The following is a 26,770-nucleotide window of genomic DNA, read 5'->3' as shown; positions in this document are numbered from 1 at the left end:
ACCCAGCCCTACCACCAGCATGGTACTGTGTTAGTTAGTACCAAGCCCTCCCACCAGCATGGTACTGTGTTACATGGTGCCCAGCCCTCCCACCAGCATGGTACTGTGTTACATGGTTCCCAGCCCTCCCACCAGCATGGTACTGTGTTACATGGTTCCCAGCCCTCCCACCAGCATGGTACTGTGTTACATGGTGCCCAGCCCTCCCACCAGCTTGGTACTGTGTTACATGGTGCCCAGCCCTCCTACCAGCATGGAACTGTGTTACTTAGTGCCCAGCCCTCCCACCAGCATGGTACTGTGTTACATGGTTCGAGCCCTCCCACCAGCATGGTACTGTGTTACTTAGTGCCCAGCCCTCCCACCAGCATGGTACTGTGTTACATGGTACCCAGCCCTCCCACCAGCATGGTACTGTGTTAGTTAGTGCCCAGCCCTCCCACCAGCATGGTACTGTGTTACTTAGTACCCAGCCCTCCCACCAGCATGGTACTGTGTTACATGGTTCCCAGCCCTCCCACCAGCATGGTACTGTGTTACATGGTTCCCAGCCCTCCCACCAGCATGGTACTGTGTTACTTAGTGCCCAACCCTCCCACCAGCATGGTACTGTGTTACTTAGTACCCAGCCCTCCCACCAGCATGGTACTGTGTTACATGGTTCCCAGTCCTCCCACCAGCATGGTACTGTGTTACTTAGTGCCCAACCCTCCCACCAGCATGGTACTGTGTTACATGGTTCCCAGCCCTCCCACCAGAATGGTACTGTGTTACATGGTTCCCAGCCCTCCCACCAGCATGGTACTGTGTTACTTAGTGCCCAACCCTCCCACCAGCATGGTACTGTGTTACTTAGTGCCCAGTCCTCCCACCAGTGGGTACTGTGTTACATGGTGCCCAGCCCTCCCACCAGCATGGTACTGTGTTACATGGTGCCCAGCCCTCCCACCAGCATGGTACTGTGTTACTTAGTGCCCAGTCCTCCCACCAGTGGGTACTGTGTTACATGGTGCCCAGCCCTCCCACCATCATGGTACTGTGTTACATGGTGCCCAGCCCTCCCACCAGCATGGTACTGTGTTACATGGTGCCCAGCCCTCCCACCAGCATGGTACTGTGTTACATGGTGCCCAGCCCTCCCACCAGCATGGTACTATGTTACTTAGTGCCCAGCCCTCCCACCATCATGGTACTGTGTTACTTAGTGCCCAGCCCTCCCACCAGCATGGTACTGTGTTACTTAGTGCCCAGCCCTCCCACCAGCATGGTACTGTGTTATTTAGTGCCCAGCCCTCCCACCAGCATGGTACTGTGTTACTTAGTACCCAGCCCTCCCACCAGCATGGTACTGTGTTACTTAGTGCCCAGCCCTCCCACCAGCATGGTACTGTGTTAGTTAGTGCCCAGCCCTCCCACCAGCATGGTACTGTGTTACTTAGTGCCCAGCCCTCCCACCAGCATGGTACTGTGTTACTTAGTACCCAGCCCTCCCACCAGCATGGTACTGTGTTACATGGTGCCCAGCCCTCCCACCAGCATGGTACTGTGTTACTTAGTACCCAGCCCTCCCACCAGCATGGTACTGTGTTACATGGTGCCCAGCCCTCCCACCAGCATGGTACTGTGTTAGTTAGTACCCAGCCCTCCCACCAGCATGGTACTGTGTTACTAAGTGCCCAGCCCTCCCACCAGCATGGTACTGTGTTACTTAGTGCCCAGCCCTCCCACCAGCATGGTACTGTGTTACTTAGTGCCCAGCCCTCCCACCAGCATGGTACTGTGTTACTTAGTGCCCAGCCCTCCCACCAGCATGGTACTGTGTTACTTAGTGCCCAGCCCTCCCACCAGCATGGTACTGTGTTACTTAGTGCCCAGCCCTCCCACCAGCATGGTACTGTGTTACATGGTTCCCAGCCCTCCCACCAGCATGGTGCTGTGTTACATGGTACCCAGCCCTCCCACCAGCATGGTACTGTGTTAGTTAGTACCCAGCCCTACCACCAGCATGGTACTGTGTTAGTTAGTACCCAGCCCTACCACCAGCATGGTACTGTGTTACTTAGTGCCCAGCCCTCCCACCAGCATGGTACTGTGTTACTTAGTGCCCAGCCCTACCACCAGCATGGTACTGTGTTAGTTAGTGCCCAGCCCTCCCACCAGCATGGTACTGTGTTACTTAGTGCCCAGCCCTACCACCAGCATGGTACTGTGTTACTTAGTACCCAGCCCTAACACCAGCATGGTACTGTGTTACTTAGTGCCCAGCCCTACCACCAGCATGGTACTGTGTTACTTAGTGCCCAGCCCTACCACCAGCATGGTACTGTGTTACTTAGTACCCAGCCCTACCACCAGCATGGTACTGTGTTACTTAGTACCCAGCCCTACCACCAGCATGGTACTGTGTTACTTAGTACCCAGCCCTACCACCAGCATGGTACTGTGTTACTTAGTACCCAGCCCTACCACCAGCATGGTACTGTGTTACTTAGTACCCAGCCCTACCACCAGCATGGTACTGTGTTACTTAGTACCCAGCCCTACCACCAGCATGGTACTGTGTTACTTAGTACCCAGCCCTACCACCAGCATGGTACTGTGTTACTTAATACCCAGCCCTACCACCAGCATGGTACTGTGTTACTTAGTGCCCAGCCCTACCACCAGCATGGTACTGTGTTACTTAGTGCCCAGCCCTACCACCAGCATGGTACTGTGTTACTTAGTACCCAGCCCTACCACCAGCATGGTACTGTGTTACTTAGTACCCAGCCCTACCACCAGCATGGTACTGTGTTACTTAGTACCCAGCCCTACCACCAGCATGGTACTGTGTTACTTAGTGCCCAGCCCTCCCACCAGCATGGTACTGTGTTACTTAGTGCCCAGCCCTACCACCAGCATGGTACTGTGTTAGTTAGTGCCCAGCCCTCCCACCAGCATGGTACTGTGTTACTTAGTGCCCAGCCCTACCACCAGCATGGTACTGTGTTACTTAGTGCCCAGCCCTCCCACCAGCATGGTACTGTGTTACTTAGTGCCCAGCCCTCCCACCAGCATGGTACTGTGTTAGTTAGTACCCAGCCCTACCACCAGCATGGTACTGTGTTACTTAGTGCCCAGCCCTCCCACCAGCATGGTACTGTGTTACATGGTTCCCAGCCCTCCCACCAGCATGGTGCTGTGTTACATGGTACCCAGCCCTCCCACCAGCATGGTACTGTGTTAGTTAGTACCCAGCCCTCCCACCAGCATGGTACTGTGTTAGTTAGTACCCAGCCCTACCACCAGCATAGTACTGTGTTAGTTAGTACCAAGCCCTCCCACCAGCATGGTACTGTGTTACATGGTGCCCAGCCCTCCCACCAGCATGGTACTGTGTTAGTTAGTACCCAGCCCTCCCACCAGCATGGTACTGTGTTACATGGTGCCCAGCCCTCCCACCAGCATGGTACTGTGTTAGTTAGTGCCCAGCCCTCCCACCAGCATGGTACTGTGTTACTTAGTGCCCAGCCCTCCCACCAGCATGGTACTGTGTTACATGGTGCCCAGCCCTCCCACCAGCATGGTACTGTGTTACTTAGTGCCCAGCCCTCCCACCAGCATGGTACTGTGTTACATGGTGCCCAGCCCTCCCACCAGCATGGTACTGTGTTAGTTAGTACCAAGCCCTCCCACCAGCATGGTACTGTGTTACATGGTACCCAGCCCTCCCACCAGCTTGGTACTGTGTTACATGGTGCCCAGCCCTCCCACCAGCATGGTACTGTGTTACTTAGTGCCCAGCCCTCCCACCAGCATGGAACTGTGTTACTTAGTGCCCAGCCCTCCCACCAGCATGGTACTGTGTTACTTAGTGCCCAGCCCTCCCACCAGCATGGAACTGTGTTACTTAGTGCCCAGCCCTCCCACCAGCATGGAACTGTGTTACTTAGTGCCCAGCCCTCCCACCAGCATGGAACTGTGTTACTTAGTGCCCAGCCCTCCCACCAGCATGGAACTGTGTTACTTAGTGCCCAGCCCTCCCACCAGCATGGAACTGTGTTACTTAGTGCCCAGCCCTCCCACCAGCATGGTACTGTGTTACTTAGTACCCAGCCCTCCCACCAGCATGGTACTGTGTTACTTAGTGCCCAGCCCTCCCACCAGCATGGTGCTGTGTTACATGGTTCCCAGCCCTCCCACCAGCATGGTACTGTGTTACTTAGTGCCCAGCCCTCCCACCAGCATGGTACTGTGTTACTTAGTGCCCAGCCCTCCCACCAGCATGGTACTGTGTTACTTAGTGCCCAGCCCTCCCACCAGCATGGTACTGTGTTATTTAGTGCCCAGTCCTCCCACCAGCATGGTACTGTGTTATTTAGTGCCCAGCCCTCCCACCAGCATGGTACTGTGTTACTAAGTGCCCAGCCCTCCCACCAGCATGGTGCTGTGTTACTTAGTGCCCAGCCCTCCCACCAGCATGGTACTGTGTTATTTAGTACCAAGCCCTCCCACCAGCATGGTACTGTGTTACTTAGTGCCCAGCCCTCCCACCAGCATGGTACTGTGTTATTTAGTACCAAGCCCTCCCACCAGCATGGTACTGTGTTACATGGTACCCAGCCCTCCCACCATCTTGGTACTGTGTTACATGGTGCCCAGCCCTCCCACCAGCATGGAACTGTGTTACTTAGTGCCCAGCCCTCCCACCAGCATGGTACTGTGTTAGTTAGTACCCAGCCCTCCCACCAGCATGGTACTGTGTTACTTAGTGCCCAGCCCTCCCACCAGCATGGTACTGTGTTACTTAGTGCCCAGCCCTCCCACCAGCATGGTACTGTGTTATTTAGTACCAAGCACTCCCACCAGCATGGTACTATGTTACTTAGTGCCCAGCCCTCCCAACAGCATGGTACTGTGTTAGTTAGTACCAACCCTCCCACCAGCATGGTACTGTGTTACATGGTTCCCAGCCCTCCCACCAGCATGGTACTGTGTTAGTTAGTACCCAGCGCTACCACCAGCATGGTACTGTGTTAGTTAGTACCAAGCCCTCCTACCAGCATGGTACTGTGTTACATGGTACCCAGCCCTCCCACCAGCATGGTACTGTGTTACATGGTGCCCAGCCCTCCCACCAGCATGGTACTGTGTTACATGGTGCCCAGCCCTCCCACCAGCATGGTACTATGTTACTTAGTGCCCAGCCCTCCCAACAGCATGGTACTGTGTTAGTTAGTACCAACCCTCCCACCAGCATGGTACTGTGTTAGTTAGTACCAGCCCTCCCAACAGCATGGTACTGTGTTACTTAGTGCCCAGCCCTCCCACCAGCATGGTACTGTGTTAGTTAGTACCCAGCCCTACCACCAGCATGGTACTGTGTTAGTTAGTACCAAGCCCTCCTACCAGCATGGTACTGTGTTACATGGTGCCCAGCCCTCCCACCAGCATTGTACTGTGTTACATGGTGCCCAGCCCTCCCACCAGCATGGTACTGTGGTACATGGTGCCCAGCCCTCCCACCAGCATGGTACTGTGTTACATAGTGCCCAGCCCTCCCACCAGCATGGTACTGTGTTACTTAGTGCCCAGCCCTCCCACCAGCATGGTACTGTGTTATTTAGTACCAAGCCCTCCCACCAGCATGGTACTGTGTTACATGGTACCTAGCCCTCCCACCAGCATGGTACTGTGTTACATGGTACCCAGCCCTCCCACCAGCATGGTACTGTGTTACATGGTGCCCATCCCTCCCACCAGCATGGTACTGTGTTACATGGTGCCCAGCCCTCCCACCAGCTTGGTACTGTGTTACATGGTGTCCAGCCCTCCCACCATCATGGTACTGTGTTACTTAGTGCCCAGCCCTCCCACCAGCATGGTACTGTGTTACTTAGTGCCCAGCCCTCCCACCATCATGGTACTGTGTTACTTAGTGCCCAGCCCTCCCACCAGCATGGTGCTGTGTTACTTAGTGCCCAGCCCTCCCACCAGCATGGTACTGTGTTACTTAGTGCCCAGCCCTCCCACCAGCATGGTACTGTGTTACTTAGTACCCAGCCCTCACACCAGCATGGTACTGTGTTACTTAGTGCCCAGCCCTCCCACCAGCATGGTACTGTGTTAGTTAGTACCAAGCCATCCCACCAGCATGGTACTGTGTTAGTTAGTACCCAGCCCTCCCACCAGCATGGTATTGTGTTACATGGTGCCCAGCCCTCCCACCAGCATGGTACTGTGTTAGTTAGTACCAAGCCCTCCCACCAGCATGGTACTGTGTTACTTTGTGCCCAGTCCTCCCACCAGCATGGTACTGTGTTACTTTGTGCCCAGTCCTCACACCAGCATGGTACTGTGTTACTTAGTGCCCACTCCTCCCACCAGTGGGTACTGTGTTACATGGTGCCCAAACCTCCCACCAGCATGGTACTGTGTTACATGGTGCCCAGCCCTACCACCAGCATGGTAATGTGTTACTTAGTACCCAGCCCTCCCACCAGCATGGTACTGTGTTACTTAGTGCCCAGCCCTCCCACCAGCATGGTACTGTGTTAGTTAGTACCAAGCCATCCCACCAGCATGGTACTGTGTTAGTTAGTACCCAGCCCTCCCACCAGCATGGTACTGTGTTACATGGTGCCCAGCCCTCCCACCAGCATGGTACTGTGTTAGTTAGTACCAAGCCCTCCCACCAGCATGGTACTGGGTTACATGGTGCCCAACCCTCCCACCAGCATGGTACTGTGTTACATGGTGCCCAGCCCTACCACCAGCATGGTACTGTGTTACATGGTGCCCAGCCCTCCCACCAGCATGGTAATGTGTTAGTTAGTACCCAGCCCTCCCACCAGCATGGTACTGTGTTACATGGTACCCAGCCCTCCCACCAGCATGGTACTGTGTTACATGGTACCCAGCCCTCCCACCAGCATGGTACTGTGTTACATGGTGCCCAGCCCTCCCACCAGCATGGTACTGTGTTAGTTAGTACCAAGCCCTCCCACCAGCATGGTACTGTGTTACATGGTGCCCAACCCTCCCACCAGCATGTTACTGTGTTACATGGTGCCCAGCCCTCCCACCAGCATGGTACTGTGTTACATGGTGCCCAGCCCTCCCACCAGCATGGTACTGTGTTACATGGTGCCCAGCCCTCCCACCAGCATGGTACTGTGTTACATGGTGCCCAACCCTCCCACCAGCATGGTACTGTGTTACATGGTGCCCAGCCCTACCACCAGCATGGTACTGTGTTACATGGTGCCTAGCCCTCCCACCAGCATGGTAATGTGTTAGTTAGTACCCAGCCCTCCCACCAGCATGGTACTGTGTTACATGGTACCCAGCCCTCCCACCAGCATGGTACTGTGTTACATGGTACCCAGCCCTCCCACCAGCATGGTACTGTGTTACATGGTGCCCAACCCTCCCACCAGCATGGTACTGTGTTACATGGTGCCCAGCCCTCCCACCAGCTTGGTACTGTGTTACATGGTGTCCAGCCCTCCCACCAGCATGGAACTGTGTTACTTAGTGCCCAGCCCTCCCACCAGCATGGTACTGTGTTACATGGTGCCCAGCCCTACCACCAGCATGGTACTGTGTTACTTAGTGCCCAGCCCTCCCACCAGCATGGTACTGTGTTACTTAGTGCCCAGCCCTCCCACCATCATGGTACTGTGTTACTTAGTGCCCAGCCCTCCCACCAGCATGGTGCTGTGTTACATGGTTCCCAGCCCTCCCACCAGCATGGTACTGTGTTACATGGTTCCCAGCCCTCCCACCAGCATGGTACTGTGTTACTTAGTGCCCATCCCTCCCACCAGCATGGTACTGTGTTACTTAGTGCCCAGCCCTCCCACCAGCATGGTACTGTGTTACTTAGTGCCCAGCCCTCCCACCAGCATGGTACTGTGTTACTTAGTGCCCAGCCCTCCCACCAGCATGGTACTGTGTTACTTAGTGCCCAGCCCTCCCACCAGCATGGTACTGTGTTACTTAGTACCCAGCCCTCCCACCAGCATGGTACTGCGTTACTTAGTGCCCAGCCCTCCCACCAGCATGGTACTGTGTTAGTTAGTACCAAGCCATCCCACCAGCATGGTACTGTGTTAGTTAGTACCCAGCCCTCCCACCAGCATGGTACTGTGTTACATGGTGCCCAGCCCTCCCACCAGCATGGTACTGTGTTAGTTAGTACCAAGCCCTCCCACCAGCATGGTACTGTGTTACTTTGTGCCCAGCCCTCCCACCAGCATGGTACTGTGTTACTTAGTGCCCAGCCCTCCCACCGGCATGGTACTGTGTTACTTAGTGCCCAGCCCTCCCACCGGCATGGTACTGTGTTACTTAGTGCCCAGCCCTCCCACCAGCATGGTACTGTGTTACTTAGTGCCCAGCCCTCCCACCAGCATGGTACTGTGTTAGTTAGTACCAAGCCCTCCCACCAGCATGGTACTGTGTTACTTAGTGCCCAGCCCTCCCACCAGCATGGTACTGTGTTACTTAGTGCCCAGCCCTCCCACCAGCATGGTACTGTGTTAGTTAGTACCAAGCCCTCCCACCAGCATGGTACTGTGTTACATGGTGCCCAGCCCTCCCACCAGCATGGTACTGTGTTAGTTAGTACCAAGCCCTCCCACCAGCATGGTACTGTGTTACATGGTGCCCAGCCCTCCCACCAGCATGGTACTGTGTTACATGGTGCCCAACCCTCCCACCAGCATGGTACTGTGTTACATGGTGCCCAGCCCTCCCACCAGCATGGTAATGTGTTAGTTAGTTCCCAGCCCTCCCACCAGCATGGTACTGTGTTACATGGTACCCAGCCCTCCCACCAGCATGGTACTGTGTTACATGGTGCCCAGCCCTCCCACCAGCATGGTACTGTGTTAGTTAGTGCCCAGCCCTCCCACCAGCATGGTACTGTGTTACTTAGTGCCCAGCCCTCCCACCAGCATGGTACTGTGTTACTTAGTGCCCAGCCCTCCCACCAGCATGGTGCTGTGTTACATGGTTCCCAGCCCTCCCACCAGCATGGTACTGTGTTACTTAGTGCCCAGCCCTCCCACCAGCATGGTACTGTGTTACATGGTGCCCAGCCCTCCCACCAGCATGGTACTATGTTACTTAGTGCCCAGCCCTCCCACCAGCATGGTACTGTGTTACTTAGTGCCCAGCCCTCCCACCAGCATGGTACTGTGTTACTTAGTGCCCAGCCCTCCCACCAGCATGGTACTGTGTTACTTAGTGCCCAGCCCTCCCACCAGCATGGTACTGTGTTACTTAGTACCCAGCCCTCCCACCAGCATGGTACTGTGTTACTTAGTGCCCAGCCCTCCCACCAGCATGGTACTGTGTTACTTAGTGCCCAGCCCTCCCACCAGCATGGTACTGTGTTACATGGTTCCCAGCCCTCCCACCAGCATGGTGCTGTGTTACATGGTACCCAGCCCTCCCACCAGCATGGTACTGTGTTAGTTAGTACCCAGCCCTACCACCAGCATGGTACTGTGTTAGTTAGTACCCAGCCCTACCACCAGCATGGTACTGTGTTACTTAGTGCCCAGCCCTCCCACCAGCATGGTACTGTGTTACTTAGTGCCCAGCCCTACCACCAGCATGGTACTGTGTTAGTTAGTGCCCAGCCCTCCCACCAGCATGGTACTGTGTTACTTAGTGCCCAGCCCTACCACCAGCATGGTACTGTGTTACTTAGTACCCAGCCCTAACACCAGCATGGTACTGTGTTACTTAGTGCCCAGCCCTACCACCAGCATGGTACTGTGTTACTTAGTGCCCAGCCCTACCACCAGCATGGTACTGTGTTACTTAGTGCCCAGCCCTACCACCAGCATGGTACTGTGTTACTTAGTACCCAGCCCTACCACCAGCATGGTACTGTGTTACTTAGTACCCAGCCCTACCACCAGCATGGTACTGTGTTACTTAGTACCCAGCCCTACCACCAGCATGGTACTGTGTTACTTAGTGCCCAGCCCTCCCACCAGCATGGTACTGTGTTACTTAGTGCCCAGCCCTACCACCAGCATGGTACTGTGTTAGTTAGTGCCCAGCCCTCCCACCAGCATGGTACTGTGTTACTTAGTGCCCAGCCCTACCACCAGCATGGTACTGTGTTACTTAGTGCCCAGCCCTCCCACCAGCATGGTACTGTGTTACTTAGTGCCCAGCCCTCCCACCAGCATGGTACTGTGTTAGTTAGTACCCAGCCCTACCACCAGCATGGTACTGTGTTACTTAGTGCCCAGCCCTCCCACCAGCATGGTACTGTGTTACATGGTTCCCAGCCCTCCCACCAGCATGGTGCTGTGTTACATGGTACCCAGCCCTCCCACCAGCATGGTACTGTGTTAGTTAGTACCCAGCCCTCCCACCAGCATGGTACTGTGTTAGTTAGTACCCAGCCCTACCACCAGCATAGTACTGTGTTAGTTAGTACCAAGCCCTCCCACCAGCATGGTACTGTGTTACATGGTGCCCAGCCCTCCCACCAGCATGGTACTGTGTTAGTTAGTACCCAGCCCTCCCACCAGCATGGTACTGTGTTACATGGTGCCCAGCCCTCCCACCAGCATGGTACTGTGTTAGTTAGTGCCCAGCCCTCCCACCAGCATGGTACTGTGTTACTTAGTGCCCAGCCCTCCCACCAGCATGGTACTGTGTTACATGGTGCCCAGCCCTCCCACCAGCATGGTACTGTGTTACATGGTGCCCAGCCCTCCCACCAGCATGGTACTGTGTTACATGGTGCCCAGCCCTCCCACCAGCATGGTACTGTGTTAGTTAGTACCAAGCCCTCCCACCAGCATGGTACTGTGTTACATGGTACCCAGCCCTCCCACCAGCTTGGTACTGTGTTACATGGTGCCCAGCCCTCCCACCAGCATGGTACTGTGTTACTTAGTGCCCAGCCCTCCCACCAGCATGGAACTGTGTTACTTAGTGCCCAGCCCTCCCACCAGCATGGTACTGTGTTACTTAGTGCCCAGCCCTCCCACCAGCATGGAACTGTGTTACTTAGTGCCCAGCCCTCCCACCAGCATGGAACTGTGTTACTTAGTGCCCAGCCCTCCCACCAGCATGGAACTGTGTTACTTAGTGCCCAGCCCTCCCACCAGCATGGAACTGTGTTACTTAGTGCCCAGCCCTCCCACCAGCATGGTACTGTGTTACTTAGTGCCCAGCCCTCCCACCAGCATGGTACTGTGTTACTTAGTGCCCAGCCCTCCCACCAGCATGGTACTGTGTTACTTAGTGCCCAGCCCTCCCACCAGCATGGTGCTGTGTTACATGGTTCCCAGCCCTCCCACCAGCATGGTACTGTGTTACTTAGTGCCCAGCCCTCCCACCAGCATGGTACTGTGTTACTTAGTGCCCAGCCCTCCCACCAGCATGGTACTGTGTTACTTAGTGCCCAGCCCTCCCACCAGCATGGTACTGTGTTATTTAGTGCCCAGTCCTCCCACCAGCATGGTACTGTGTTATTTAGTGCCCAGCCCTCCCACCAGCATGGTACTGTGTTACTAAGTGCCCAGCCCTCCCACCAGCATGGTGCTGTGTTACTTAGTGCCCAGCCCTCCCACCAGCATGGTACTGTGTTATTTAGTACCAAGCCCTCCCACCAGCATGGTACTGTGTTACTTAGTGCCCAGCCCTCCCACCAGCATGGTACTGTGTTATTTAGTACCAAGCCCTCCCACCAGCATGGTACTGTGTTACATGGTACCCAGCCCTCCCACCATCTTGGTACTGTGTTACATGGTGCCCAGCCCTCCCACCAGCATGGAACTGTGTTACTTAGTGCCCAGCCCTCCCACCAGCATGGTACTGTGTTAGTTAGTACCCAGCCCTCCCACCAGCATGGTACTGTGTTACTTAGTGCCCAGCCCTCCCACCAGCATGGTACTGTGTTACTTAGTGCCCAGCCCTCCCACCAGCATGGTACTGTGTTATTTAGTACCAAGCACTCCCACCAGCATGGTACTATGTTACTTAGTGCCCAGCCCTCCCAACAGCATGGTACTGTGTTAGTTAGTACCAACCCTCCCACCAGCATGGTACTGTGTTACATGGTTCCCAGCCCTCCCACCAGCATGGTACTGTGTTAGTTAGTACCCAGCGCTACCACCAGCATGGTACTGTGTTAGTTAGTACCAAGCCCTCCTACCAGCATGGTACTGTGTTACATGGTACCCAGCCCTCCCACCAGCATGGTACTGTGTTACATGGTGCCCAGCCCTCCCACCAGCATGGTACTGTGTTACATGGTGCCCAGCCCTCCCACCAGCATGGTACTATGTTACTTAGTGCCCAGCCCTCCCAACAGCATGGTACTGTGTTAGTTAGTACCAACCCTCCCACCAGCATGGTACTGTGTTAGTTAGTACCAGCCCTCCCAACAGCATGGTACTGTGTTACTTAGTGCCCAGCCCTCCCACCAGCATGGTACTGTGTTAGTTAGTACCCAGCCCTACCACCAGCATGGTACTGTGTTAGTTAGTACCAAGCCCTCCTACCAGCATGGTACTGTGTTACATGGTGCCCAGCCCTCCCACCAGCATTGTACTGTGTTACATGGTGCCCAGCCCTCCCACCAGCATGGTACTGTGGTACATGGTGCCCAGCCCTCCCACCAGCATGGTACTGTGTTACATGGTGCCCAGCCCTCCCACCAGCATGGTACTGTGTTACTTAGTGCCCAGCCCTCCCACCAGCATGGTACTGTGTTATTTAGTACCAAGCCCTCCCACCAGCATGGTACTGTGTTACATGGTACCTAGCCCTCCCACCAGCATGGTACTGTGTTACATGGTACCCAGCCCTCCCACCAGCATGGTACTGTGTTACATGGTGCCCAACCCTCCCACCAGCATGGTACTGTGTTACATGGTGCCCAGCCCTCCCACCAGCTTGGTACTGTGTTACATGGTGTCCAGCCCTCCCACCATCATGGTACTGTGTTACTTAGTGCCCAGCCCTCCCACCAGCATGGTACTGTGTTACTTAGTGCCCAGCCCTCCCACCATCATGGTACTGTGTTACTTAGTGCCCAGCCCTCCCACCAGCATGGTGCTGTGTTACTTAGTGCCCAGCCCTCCCACCAGCATGGTACTGTGTTACTTAGTGCCCAGCCCTCCCACCAGCATGGTACTGTGTTACTTAGTACCCAGCCCTCACACCAGCATGGTACTGTGTTACTTAGTGCCCAGCCCTCCCACCAGCATGGTACTGTGTTAGTTAGTACCAAGCCATCCCACCAGCATGGTACTGTGTTAGTTAGTACCCAGCCCTCCCACCAGCATGGTATTGTGTTACATGGTGCCCAGCCCTCCCACCAGCATGGTACTGTGTTAGTTAGTACCAAGCCCTCCCACCAGCATGGTACTGTGTTACTTTGTGCCCAGTCCTCCCACCAGCATGGTACTGTGTTACTTTGTGCCCAGTCCTCACACCAGCATGGTACTGTGTTACTTAGTGCCCACTCCTCCCACCAGTGGGTACTGTGTTACATGGTGCCCAAACCTCCCACCAGCATGGTACTGTGTTACATGGTGCCCAGCCCTACCACCAGCATGGTAATGTGTTACTTAGTACCCAGCCCTCCCACCAGCATGGTACTGTGTTACTTAGTGCCCAGCCCTCCCACCAGCATGGTACTGTGTTAGTTAGTACCAAGCCATCCCACCAGCATGGTACTGTGTTAGTTAGTACCCAGCCCTCCCACCAGCATGGTACTGTGTTACATGGTGCCCAGCCCTCCCACCAGCATGGTACTGTGTTAGTTAGTACCAAGCCCTCCCACCAGCATGGTACTGGGTTACATGGTGCCCAACCCTCCCACCAGCATGGTACTGTGTTACATGGTGCCCAGCCCTACCACCAGCATGGTACTGTGTTACATGGTGCCCAGCCCTCCCACCAGCATGGTAATGTGTTAGTTAGTACCCAGCCCTCCCACCAGCATGGTACTGTGTTACATGGTACCCAGCCCTCCCACCAGCATGGTACTGTGTTACATGGTACCCAGCCCTCCCACCAGCATGGTACTGTGTTACATGGTGCCCAGCCCTCCCACCAGCATGGTACTGTGTTAGTTAGTACCAAGCCCTCCCACCAGCATGGTACTGTGTTACATGGTGCCCAACCCTCCCACCAGCATGTTACTGTGTTACATGGTGCCCAGCCCTCCCACCAGCATGGTACTGTGTTACATGGTGCCCAGCCCTCCCACCAGCATGGTACTGTGTTACATGGTGCCCAGCCCTCCCACCAGCATGGTACTGTGTTACATGGTGCCCAACCCTCCCACCAGCATGGTACTGTGTTACATGGTGCCCAGCCCTACCACCAGCATGGTACTGTGTTACATGGTGCCTAGCCCTCCCACCAGCATGGTAATGTGTTAGTTAGTACCCAGCCCTCCCACCAGCATGGTACTGTGTTACATGGTACCCAGCCCTCCCACCAGCATGGTACTGTGTTACATGGTACCCAGCCCTCCCACCAGCATGGTACTGTGTTACATGGTGCCCAACCCTCCCACCAGCATGGTACTGTGTTACATGGTGCCCAGCCCTCCCACCAGCTTGGTACTGTGTTACATGGTGTCCAGCCCTCCCACCAGCATGGAACTGTGTTACTTAGTGCCCAGCCCTCCCACCAGCATGGTACTGTGTTACATGGTGCCCAGCCCTACCACCAGCATGGTACTGTGTTACTTAGTGCCCAGCCCTCCCACCAGCATGGTACTGTGTTACTTAGTGCCCAGCCCTCCCACCATCATGGTACTGTGTTACTTAGTGCCCAGCCCTCCCACCAGCATGGTGCTGTGTTACATGGTTCCCAGCCCTCCCACCAGCATGGTACTGTGTTACATGGTTCCCAGCCCTCCCACCAGCATGGTACTGTGTTACTTAGTGCCCATCCCTCCCACCAGCATGGTACTGTGTTACTTAGTGCCCAGCCCTCCCACCAGCATGGTACTGTGTTACTTAGTGCCCAGCCCTCCCACCAGCATGGTACTGTGTTACTTAGTGCCCAGCCCTCCCACCAGCATGGTACTGTGTTACTTAGTGCCCAGCCCTCCCACCAGCATGGTACTGTGTTACTTAGTACCCAGCCCTCCCACCAGCATGGTACTGCGTTACTTAGTGCCCAGCCCTCCCACCAGCATGGTACTGTGTTAGTTAGTACCAAGCCATCCCACCAGCATGGTACTGTGTTAGTTAGTACCCAGCCCTCCCACCAGCATGGTACTGTGTTACATGGTGCCCAGCCCTCCCACCAGCATGGTACTGTGTTAGTTAGTACCAAGCCCTCCCACCAGCATGGTACTGTGTTACTTTGTGCCCAGCCCTCCCACCAGCATGGTACTGTGTTACTTAGTGCCCAGCCCTCCCACCGGCATGGTACTGTGTTACTTAGTGCCCAGCCCTCCCACCGGCATGGTACTGTGTTACTTAGTGCCCAGCCCTCCCACCAGCATGGTACTGTGTTACTTAGTGCCCAGCCCTCCCACCAGCATGGTACTGTGTTAGTTAGTACCAAGCCCTCCCACCAGCATGGTACTGTGTTACTTAGTGCCCAGCCCTCCCACCAGCATGGTACTGTGTTACTTAGTGCCCAGCCCTCCCACCAGCATGGTACTGTGTTAGTTAGTACCAAGCCCTCCCACCAGCATGGTACTGTGTTACATGGTGCCCAGCCCTCCCACCAGCATGGTACTGTGTTAGTTAGTACCAAGCCCTCCCACCAGCATGGTACTGTGTTACATGGTGCCCAGCCCTCCCACCAGCATGGTACTGTGTTACATGGTGCCCAACCCTCCCACCAGCATGGTACTGTGTTACATGGTGCCCAGCCCTCCCACCAGCATGGTAATGTGTTAGTTAGTTCCCAGCCCTCCCACCAGCATGGTACTGTGTTACATGGTACCCAGCCCTCCCACCAGCATGGTACTGTGTTACATGGTGCCCAGCCCTCCCACCAGCATGGTAATGTGTTAGTTAGTACCCAGCCCTCCCACCAGCATGGTACTGTGTTACATGGTACCCAGCCCTCCCACCAGCATGGTACTGTGTTACATGGTGCCCAACCCTCCCACCAGCATGGTACTGTGTTACATGGTGCCCAGCCCTCCCACCAGCATGGTACTGTGTTACATGGTGCCCAGCCCTCCCACCAGCATGGTACTGTGTTACATGGTGCCCAACCCTCCCACCAGCATGGTACTGTGTTACATGGTGCCCAGCCCTCCCACCAGCATGGTATTGTGTTACATGGTGCCCCAGCCCTCCCACCAGCATGGTAATGTGTTAGTTAGTACCCAGCCCTCCCACCAGCATGGTACTGTGTTACATGGTACCCAGCCCTCCCACCAGCATGGTACTGTGTTACATGGTGCCCAGCCCTCCCACCAGCATGGTACTGTGTTACATGGTGCCCAGCCCTCCCACCAGCATGGTACTGTGTTACATGGTGCCCAGCCCTCCCACCAGCATGGTACTGTGTTACATGGTGCCCAGCCCTCCCACCAGCATGGTACTGTGTTACTTAGTGCCCAGTCCTCCCACCAGTATGGTACTGTGTTAGTTAGTGCCCAGCCCTCCCACCAGCATGGTACTGTGTTAGTTAGTACCCAGCCCTCCCACCAGCATGGTACTGTGTTACATGGTACCCAGCCCTCCCACCAGCATGGTACTGTGTTACTTAGTGCCCAGCCCTCCCACCAGCATGGTACTGTGTTAGTTAGTACCAAGCCCTCCCACCAGCATGGTACTGTGTTAGTTAGTACCAAGCCCTCCCACCAGCATGGTACTGTGTTACATGGTGCCCAACCCTCCCACCAGCATGTTACTGTGTTACATGGTGCCCAGCCCTCCCACCAGCATGGTACTGTGTTACATGGTGCCCAGCCCTCCCACCAGCATGTTACTGTGTTACATGGTGCCCAGCCCTCCCACCAGCATGGTACTGTGTTACATGGTGCCCAACCCTCCCACCAGCATGGTACTGTGTTACATGGTGCCCAGCCCTACCACCAGCATGGTACTGTGTTACATGGTGCCCAGCCCTCCCACCAGCATGGTACTGTGTTAGTTAGTACCCAGCCCTCCCACCAGCATGGTACTGTGTTACATGGTACCCAGCCCTCCCACCATCATGGTACTGTGTTACTTAGTGCCCAGCCCTCCCACTAGCATGGTACTGTGTTACATGGTGCCCAGCCCTCCCACCAGCATGGTAATGTGTTAGTTAGTACCCAGCCCTCCCACCAGCATGGTACTGTGTTACATGGTACCCAGCCCTCCCACCATCATGGTACCGTGTTACATGGTGCCCAGCCCTCCCACCAGCATGGTAATGTGTTACATGGTACCCAGCCCTCCCACCATCATGGTACTGTGTTACATGGTACCCAGCCCTCCCACCAGCATGGTACTGTGTTACATGGTACCCAGCCCTCCCACCATCATGGTACTGTGTTACATGGGGCCCAGCCCTCCCACCAGCATGGTAATGTGTTAGTTAGTACCCAGCCCTCCCACCAGCATGGTACTGTGTTACATGGTACCCAGCCCTCCCACCATCATGGTACTGTGTTACATGGTGCCCAGCCCTCCCACCATCATGGTACTGTGTTACATGGTACCCAGCCCTCCCACCATCATGGTACTGTGTTACATGGTACCCAGCCCTCCCACCATCATGGTACTGTGTTACATGGTACCCAGCCCTCCCACCATCATGGTACTGTGTTACATGGTACCCAGCCCTCCCACCATCATGGTACTGTGTTACATGGTACCCAGCCCTCCCACCATCATGGTACTGTGTTACATGGTACCCAGCCCTCCCACCATCATGGTAATGTGTTACATGGTACCCAGCCCTCCCACCATCATGGTACTGTGTTACATGGTACCCAGCCCTCCCACCAGCATGGTACTGTGTTACATGGTATCCAGCCCTCCCACCATCATGGTACTGTGTTACATGGTGCCCAGCCCTCCCACCAGCATGGTAATGTGTTAGTTAGTACCCAGCCCTCCCACCAGCATGGTACTGTGTTACATGGTACCCAGCCCTCCCACCATCATGGTACTGTGTTACATGGTGCCCAGCCCTCCCACCATCATGGTACTGTGTTACATGGTACCCAGCCCTCCCACCAGCATGGTACTGTGTTACATGGTACCCAGCCCTCCCACCATCATGGTACTGTGTTACATGGTGCCCAGCCCTCCCACCAGCATGGTAATGTGTTAGTTAGTACCCAGCCCTCCCACCAGCATGGTACTGTGTTACATGGTACCCAGCCCTCCCACCAGCATGGTACTGTGTTACATGGTGCCCAGCCCTCCCACCAGCATGGTAATGTGTTAGTTAGTACCCAGCCCTCCCACCAGCATGGTACTGTGTTACATGGTACCCAGCCCTCCCACCATCATGGTACTGTGTTACTTAGTGCCCAGCCCTCCCACCAGCATGGTACTGTGTTACATGGTTCCCAGCCCTCCCACCATCATGGTACTGTGTTACTTAGTGCCCAGCCCTCCCACCAGCATGGTACTGTGTTACATGGTACCCAGCCCTCCCACCATCATGGTACTGTGTTACTTAGTGCCCAGCCCTCCCACCAGCATGGTGCTGTGTTACTTAGTGCCCAGCCCTCCCACCAGCATGGTACTGTGTTACTTAGTACCCAGCCCTCCCACCAGCATGGTACTGTGTTAGTTAGTACCCAGCCCTCCCACCAGCATGGTACTGTGTTAGATTTTTCCCTCCCACCAGCATGGTACTGTGTTCATTTTTTCCCTCCCACCAGCATGGTACTGTGTTCATTTTTTCCCTCCCACCAGCATGGTACTGTGTTCATTTTTTCCCTCCCACCAGCATGGTACTGTGTTCATTTTTTCCCTCCCACCAGCATGGTACTATGTTCATTTTTTCCCTCCCACCAGCATTGGTACTGTGTTTGGTAGTGCCCAGCCCTCCCTCTCACTGTCTGCCCTGGTGCTGTGAAGAGAGGCTTCTGTCGTGACAGTGGATACAATAATCTGGATTGTCTAGTAAAGGACTGTACTGTGTTACTGTGTTGCAGCGATGAAACAAGACTGTAACTACCAATAGGATACCACGAAATTGGGGATAAGAAGGGGTTAATAAAAAAGACAACATTTTAAGGACACTGATTCATTCATATTAGTTGTGACCCTCATTGCATTAGAGGAACTTATTTAGTCCTTCCCATTGAATAGTATTACTGTACCTCACCCTCGGAATCAGCATCACAGTGTTTTCTCTTCTGTTCATCTCAGGATCAGATCAGATCCTCTCTGTTTCATCCTGTGGATCCACAGTGATTTACTGTCACTTCCTACTATAATGACCTTTCTCCTCCACGTCTTCAGGGCATGTTGCACTTCTCCTTCTCCTAGTCTTGAAGGCACATTGCTTTTGTGTTTTCTCTCTGTCCCCTCTCTATTTGTCATTCTCTCTCTCCTTCTTCACCCCCCCACCTCTGACCCTGTCTCACTGCCCCTCCTCCTATACTGACCCTGTCTCACCTGCCCCTCCTCCTATACTGACCCTGTCCCACCACCCTTCCTCCTATACTGCCCCTGTCTCACCTGCCCCTCCTCCTATACTGACCCTGTCTCACTGCCCCTCCTCCTATACTGCCCCTGTCTCACCGCCCCTCCTCCTGCACTGACCCTGTCTCACCGCCCCTCCTCCTGTACTGACCCTGTCTCACCGCCCCTCTTCCTATACTGACCCTGTCTCACCACCCCTCCTCCTATACTGACCCTGTCTCACTGCCCCTCCTCCTATACTGACCCTGTCTCACTGCCCCTCCTCCTATACTGCCCCTGTCTCACCGCCCCTCCTCCTGTACTGACCCTGTCTCACTGCCCCTCCTCCTATACTGACCCTGTCTCACCGCCCTCCTCCTATACTGACCCTGTCTCACCGCCCCTCCTCCTGTACTGACCCTGTCTCACTGCCCCTCCTCCTATACTGACCCTGTCTCACCGCCCCTCCTCCTATACTGACCCTGTCTCACCGCCCCTCCTCCTATACTGACCCTGTCTCACTGCCCCTCCTCCTATACTGCCCCTGTCTCACCGCCCCTCCTCCTATACTGACCCTGTCTCACCGCCCCTCCTCCTATACTGACCCTGTCTCACTGCCCCTCCTCCTATACTGACCCTGTCTCACTGCCCCTCCTCCTATACTGACCCTGTCTCACCAACCCTCCTCCTATACTGACCCTGTCTCACTGCCCCTCCTCCTATACTGCCCCTGTCTCACTGCCCCTCCTCCTATACTGACCCTGTCTCACCAACCCTCCTCCTATACTGCCCCTGTCTCACTGCCCCTCCTCCTATACTGCCCCTGTCTCACTGCCCCTCCTCCTATACTGCCCCTGTCTCACTGCCCCTCCTCCTATACTGACCCTGTCTCACCAACCCTCCTCCTATACTGACCCTGTCTCACTGCCCCTCCTCCTATACTGACCCTGTCTCACCAACCCTCCTCCTATACTGACCCTGTCTCACTGCCCCTCCTCCTATACTGACCCTGTCTCACTGCCCCTCCTCCTATACTGCCCCTGTCTCACCGCCCCTCCTCCTGTACTGACCCTGTCTCACCAACCCTCCTCCTATACTGACCCTGTCTCACCGCCCCTCCTCCTATACTGACCCTGTCTCACCACCCCTCCTCCTATACTGACCCTGTCTCACTGCCCCTCCTCCTATACTGACCCTGTCTCACCGCCCTCCTCCTATACTGACCCTGTCTCACTGCCCCTCCTCCTATACTGACCCTGTCTCACCACCCCTCCTCCTATACTGACCCTGTCTCACCGCCCCTCCTCCTTTACTGACCCTGTCTCACTGCCCCTCCTCCTATACTGACCCTGTCTCACCACCCCTCCTCCTATACTGACCCTGTCTCACCGCCCCTCCTCCTATACTGACCCTGTCTCACCGCCCCTCCTCCTATACTGACCCTGTCTCACCACCCCTCCTCCTGCACTGACCCTGTCTCACCGCCCCTCCTCCTATACTGACCCTGTCTCACCGCCCCTCCTCCTATACTGACCCTGTCTCACCTGCCCCTCCTCCTATACTGACCCTGTCTCACCTGCCCCTCCTCCTGCACTGACCCTGTCTCACCTCCCCTCCTCCTATACTGACCCTGTCTCACCTGCCCCTCCTCCTATACTGACCCTGTCTCACCGCCCCTCCTCCTATACTGACCCTGTCTCACCTGCCCCTCCTCCTGCACTGACCCTGTCTCACCGCCCCTCCTCGAGCACTGACCCTGTCTCACCGCCCCTCCTCCTGCACTGACCCTGTCTCACCGCCCCTCCTCCTGCACTGACCCTGTCTCACCGCCCCTCCTCCTGCACTGACCCTGTCTCACCGCCCCTCCTCCTGCACTGACCCTGTCTCACTGCCCCTCCTCCTATACTGACCCTGTCTCCCCGCGCTCCTCCTGCACTGACCCTGTCTCACCGCCCCTCCTCCTGCACTGACCCTGTCTCACCGCCCCTCCTCCTGCACTGACCCTGTCTCACCGCCCCTCCTCCTGCACTGACCCTGTCTCACCGCCCCTCCTCCTGCACTGACCCTGTCTCACCGCCCCTCCTCCTGCACTGACCCTGTCTCACCGCCCCTCCTCCTGCACTGACCCTGTCTCACTGCCCCTCCTCCTATACTGACCCTGTCTCCCCGTGCTCCTCCTGCACTGACCCTGTCTCACCGCCCCTCCTCCTGCACTGACCCTGTCTCACCGCCCCTCCTCCTGCACTGACCCTGTCTCACCGCCCCTCCTCCTGCACTGACCCTGTCTCACCGCCCTCCTCCTGCACTGACCCTGTCTCACCGCCCCTCCTCCTATACTGACCCTGTCTCACCGCCCCTCCTCCTGCACTGACCCTGTCTCACCGCCCCTCCTCCTGCACTGACCCTGTCTCACCGCCCCTCCTCCTGCACTGACCCTGTCTCACCGCCCCTCCTCCTGCACTGACCCTGTCTCACCGCCCCTCCTCCTGCACTGACCCTGTCTCACCGCCCCTCCTCCTGCACTGACCCTGTCTCACCGCCCCTCCTCCTGCACTGACCCTGTCTCACTGCCCCTCCTCCTGCACTGACCCTGTCTCACCGCCCCTCCTCCTGCACTGACCCTGTCTCACCGCCCCTCCTCCTGCACTGACCCTGTCTCTTTTTCTTTCTCTCTGTTTATTTTCTGCAGTCTCCTGTGACCTCTCAGGCTATTCGGCCATGTCCTCCTCCTGTCCAGGCCAAGATGGTGCCGTCTCCCTCTCCCACTTCTAGTCCTGTCCTCCAGATCTCCTCCTCCACTGTGCCACCTTCTGTGAGCAGACTCTCCACTTCAGAACTTCCCAGCCTTCCATCCCTCTCAGACCCTCCTCCTCTACCCATCCCTTCATCCTGTTCCTCTTCTTCCTTCTCCCCTTTCTCCTCCTTTTCGTCGTCGTCCGCCTCCTCACCTCTTTACCAACACAAACTTACAAATGTTTCTAATCTGGGCGCATCCCATCTGACCCTTTTAACAGAGTAGAGTGTTAATTATTGAATGATAAATTCAGTCAAAATTGAATTATTTGTCTATTGCTGGAACTTTACAGAGTTTTGTCCAAGACCAGTGGGGGGACACAGGTGGGGGATTACTGGTATGTTTAGGGTTTTCTAGTCAGGTACATCATTATTGGGAGGAGCTGTTTTGCTTGAATGTCCCCCAGTCCCCTCTCCTCCCCTCCTCTCTGTTCAGCAATGTCCACAGAAGTCAGGACACCCGATGTGACAGGAGCGCCATGCTGTTTCCCTCCTGTTCTCTGTGGCCTTGCTGGAAGCTCCCTTCACGTCCTGTTTATCTCTCTGTTTGCTCCTTGCTCTTCCAGAAGGGCCCCATGGCTCCGGCTGTGGCAGTGACGGCTCCCCAACAGGCCCCCGTGGTAATGACCCCCCAGGTCCAGGCTGGGGCCCAGGCTGCCTTACAGCCAGCCCTGCCCCCACAGACCAGCGTCCCTGTAGCCCCAGGAGCCTCTGTCATCTCCCAGGTCTGTACTCTGCTCTGCTCCAGTCTGCAGGCCTTCTCTGGGCTGGTTAGGCTCCTCAAGCCCCAGTGCTGTCACAGCTGCCAGCAGGCTGGCTGTGTCTCTACCATGGCCATGGCCCCACACAGCTGGGCATAGTGGGCATAGCCTCACACACAAACACATGTACATACAGTGGGACAAAAAAGTATTTAGTCAGCCACCAATTGTGCAAGTTCTCCCACTTAAAAAGATGAGAGAGGCCTGTAATTTTCATCATAGGTACACTTCAACTATGACAGACAAAATGAGGGGGAAAAATCCAGAAAATCACATTGTAGGATTTTTAATGAATTTATTTGCAAATTATGGTGGAAAATAAGTATTTGGTCAATAACAAAAGTTTATCTCAATACTTTGTTAATTACCCTTTGTTGGCAATGACAGAGGTCAAACGTTTTCTGTAAGTCTTCACAAGGTTTTCACACATTGTTACTGGTATTTTGGCCCATTCCTCCATGCAGATCTCCTCTAGAGCAGTGATGTTTTGGGGCTGTTGCTGGGCAACACGGACTTTCAACTCCCTCCAAAGATTTTCTATGGGGTTGAGATCTGGAGACGGGCTAGGCCACTCCAGGACCTTGAAATGCTTCTTACGAAGCCACTCCTTTGTTGCCGGGCGGTGTGTTTGGGATCATTGTCATGCTGAAAGACCCAGCCACATTTCATCTTCAATGCCCTTGCTGATGGTAGGCTTTGTTACTTTGGTCCCAGGTCTCTGCAGGTCATTCACTAGGTCCCCCCGTGTGGTTCTGGGATTTTTGCTCACCGTTCTTGTGATCATTTTGACCCCATGGGGTGAGATCTTGCGTGGAGTCCCAGATCGATGGAGATTATCAGTGGTCTTGTATGTCTTCCATTTCCTAATAATTGCTCCCACAGTTGATTTCTTCAAACCAAGCTGCTTACCTATTGCAGATTCAGTCTTCCCAGCCTGGTGCAGGTCTACAATTTTGTTTCTGGTGTCCTTTGACAGCTCTTTGGTCTTGGCCATAGTGGAGTTTGGGGTGTGACTGTTTGAGGTTGTGGACAGGTGTCTTTTATACTGATAACAAGTTCAAACAGGTGCCATTAATACAAGTAACGAGTGGAGGACAGAGGAGCCTCTTAAAGAAGAAGTTACAGGTCTGTGAGAGCCAGAAATCTTGCTTGTTTGTAGGTGACCAAATACTTATTTTCCACCATAATTTGCAAATAAATTCATAAAAATCCAACAATGTGATTTTCTGGATTTTATTTTCTCATTTTGTCTGTCATAGTTGAAGTGTACCTATGATGAAAATTACAGGCCTCTCTGATCTTTTTAAGTGGGAGAACTTGCACAATTGGTGGCTGACTAAATACTTTTTTGCCCCACTGTACACTCACAGACTCTTCCCCGGTGTCCACTCCGATCCACAAACACTGAACGATAAAGTGTCCTACATATTTATTGATAAAATCATATCTTTACATGCTTATTGAATTTGCAATTTCCTAGGAGATGCAGGAGAATGTGAAGAAGTGTAAGAACTTCTTGGCCACCCTGATAAAGCTGGCCTCCCACAACTCTCCGTCACCTGAGACCTCCAAAAATGTCAAGTCACTGGTCCAGGATCTACTGGTGAGTCTCACTACCGTAACTCATTATTTTACCTCTACATTACCACATCATTACATTGTTTCTACATTATCTCTACATTACTATGTTATCAACAGAGAAACATGGAATGATACTTTCTTTGCCCTACACTCTTAGAAAAAAAGGTACTATATAGAACCGAAAAGGGTTCTTTGGCTGTCCAAATAAGATAACCCCTTGAAGAACCCTTTTGATTCTAGGTAGAGCCCTTTACACATGGAACCCAAATTAATTCTACCTGGAACCAAAATGGTTCTCCTATGGGGAGCCAAAGAGTGGAGGAAGAATATTTCTGATGTTGACAGGTTGTGTGATGTAATGTATTTCTTCATCTCTAGATGGCAGCATTAAACTCTAACATGATCCAGAGTGATGCTGTTGTGTAGGATATTATTTATTCAGAGTTGTTAATGATATGTATCCCAGGGGCATGTTAAAATGTAAATCAATATCAACACCGTCGTTGAGGTGATTTCACCTCATCTCAATGTGCTCAGAAATCACATTGCACATCGCCTCAATCACATGCTCTGCTCTCTGTTGTACAAGTGTGTCACATCACATAACAAGGAGCTGACAGGGTTAATAAACCTCCCTTCTCCTGCTCACAGGATGCTAAGATTGAGCCTGAGGAGTTCACCAACAGACTGCAGTCAGAGCTCAAGTCGTCTCCTCAGCCCTACCTGGTCCCCTTCCTCAAGGTTTGTACTGTATCTACTCGGGATACATTTGGACACTCCTCGTCATGGATGTAAAAGCATTGGGAGTTTCTACCATTGTAAAATCAATGTAAGAAAGTGTGCAAGTATAACCTTCAGGAGAAAGGTGGAGAACGTGAAACAGCCTGAGTGGCAGTGGAGAGGCCAGCCCATGTGACCCAGGCAGGGGCCGCTCCCCTGGCCTGACTTCAGACTGTGTGTGACAGTGGCCCCTGCAGCTGTCTGTGCCAGTAGCCAGCAGGCCTCTCCAGCCATCCGTGATGAGTGTCACATCATGCCACTGCCACCCAGCCTTCCCTCCCTGCGCAGAGCAGAGCCAGCCCTCCCTCCCTCCCTCCACAGAGCAGAGCCACCCAGCCCTCCCTCCCTCCCTCCACAGAGCAGAGCCACCCACCCAGCCCTCCCTACCTCCCTCCACAGAGTAGAGCCACCCAGCCCTCCCTCCTCCCTCCACAGAGCAGAGCCAGCCCTCCCTCCCTCCACAGAGCAGAGCCAGTCTCCCTCCCTCCCTCCCTCCCTCCCTCCCTCCCTCCCTCCCTCCCTCCCTCCCTCCCTCCCTCCCTCCCTCCCTCCCTCCCTCCCTCCCTCCCTCCCTCCCTCCCTCCCTCCACAGAGCAGAGCCAGTCAGCCCTCCCTCCCTCCCTCCCTCCCTCCCTCCCTCCCTCCCTCCCTCCACAGAGCAGAGCCACCCAGCCCTCCCTCCCTCCACAGAGCAGAGCCAGCCCTCCCTCCCTCCACAGAGCAGAGCCAGTCAGCCCTCCCTCCCTCCCTCCCTCCCTCCCTCCACAGAGCAGAGCCAGTCAGCCCTCCCTCCCTCCCCCTCCCTCCCTCCCTCCCTCCCTCCCTCCCTCCCTCCCTCCCTCCCCCTCCCTCCCTCCCTCCACAGAGCAGAGCCACCCAGCCCTCCCTCCCTCCCTCCACAGAGCAGAGCCAGCCCTCCCTCCCTCCACAGAGCAGAGCCAGTCAGCCCTCCCTCCCTCCCTCCCTCCCTCCCTCCCTCCCTCCCTCCCTCCCCCTCCCTCCCTCCCTCCCTCCCTCCCTCCCTCCCTCCCTCCCTCCCTCCCTCCCTCCACAGAGCAGAGCCAGTCAGCCCTCCCTCCCTCCCTCCCTCCCTCCCTCCCTCCCCTCCCTCCCTCCCTCCCTCCCTCCCTCCCTCCCTCCCTCCCTCCCTCCCTCCCCACAGAGCAGAGCCAGTCAGCCCTCCCTCCCTCCCTCCCTCCCTCCTCCCTCCCTCCCTCCCTCCCTCCCTCCCTCCCTCCCTCCCTCCCTCCCTCCCTCCCTCCCTCCCTCCCT

General features: G+C 55.1%; 1 protein-coding gene across 2 annotated transcripts in view; it reads left to right on the top strand.

Annotated features, from left to right (window-relative positions):
* LOC112237507 (transcription initiation factor TFIID subunit 4-like) overlaps positions 1-26,770 on the top strand; it is a 117,404-nt gene that overhangs the window by 18,808 nt on the left and 71,826 nt on the right. Inside the window, exons 1-4 of one of the 2 annotated variants that reach the window (XM_042321193.1) lie at positions 21,751-22,395; positions 22,943-23,101; positions 24,618-24,740; positions 25,370-25,459. In XM_042321193.1, coding sequence (XP_042177127.1) covers positions 22,327-22,395; positions 22,943-23,101; positions 24,618-24,740; positions 25,370-25,459 — 441 coding nt within the window. In that variant the 5' untranslated portion in view covers positions 21,751-22,326. Of the gene's footprint in view, positions 1-21,750; positions 22,396-22,942; positions 23,102-24,617; positions 24,741-25,369; positions 25,460-26,770 lie in introns of those variants that run through there. The other variant, XM_042321192.1, reaches the window with a different exon arrangement.

The sequence above is a fragment of the Oncorhynchus tshawytscha genome, linkage group LG04 (assembly GCF_018296145.1).
Source record: "Oncorhynchus tshawytscha isolate Ot180627B linkage group LG04, Otsh_v2.0, whole genome shotgun sequence".
Taxonomy (NCBI): Eukaryota; Metazoa; Chordata; class Actinopteri; order Salmoniformes; family Salmonidae; genus Oncorhynchus; species Oncorhynchus tshawytscha.
This window is presented reverse-complemented; position numbering and strand designations above follow the sequence as displayed.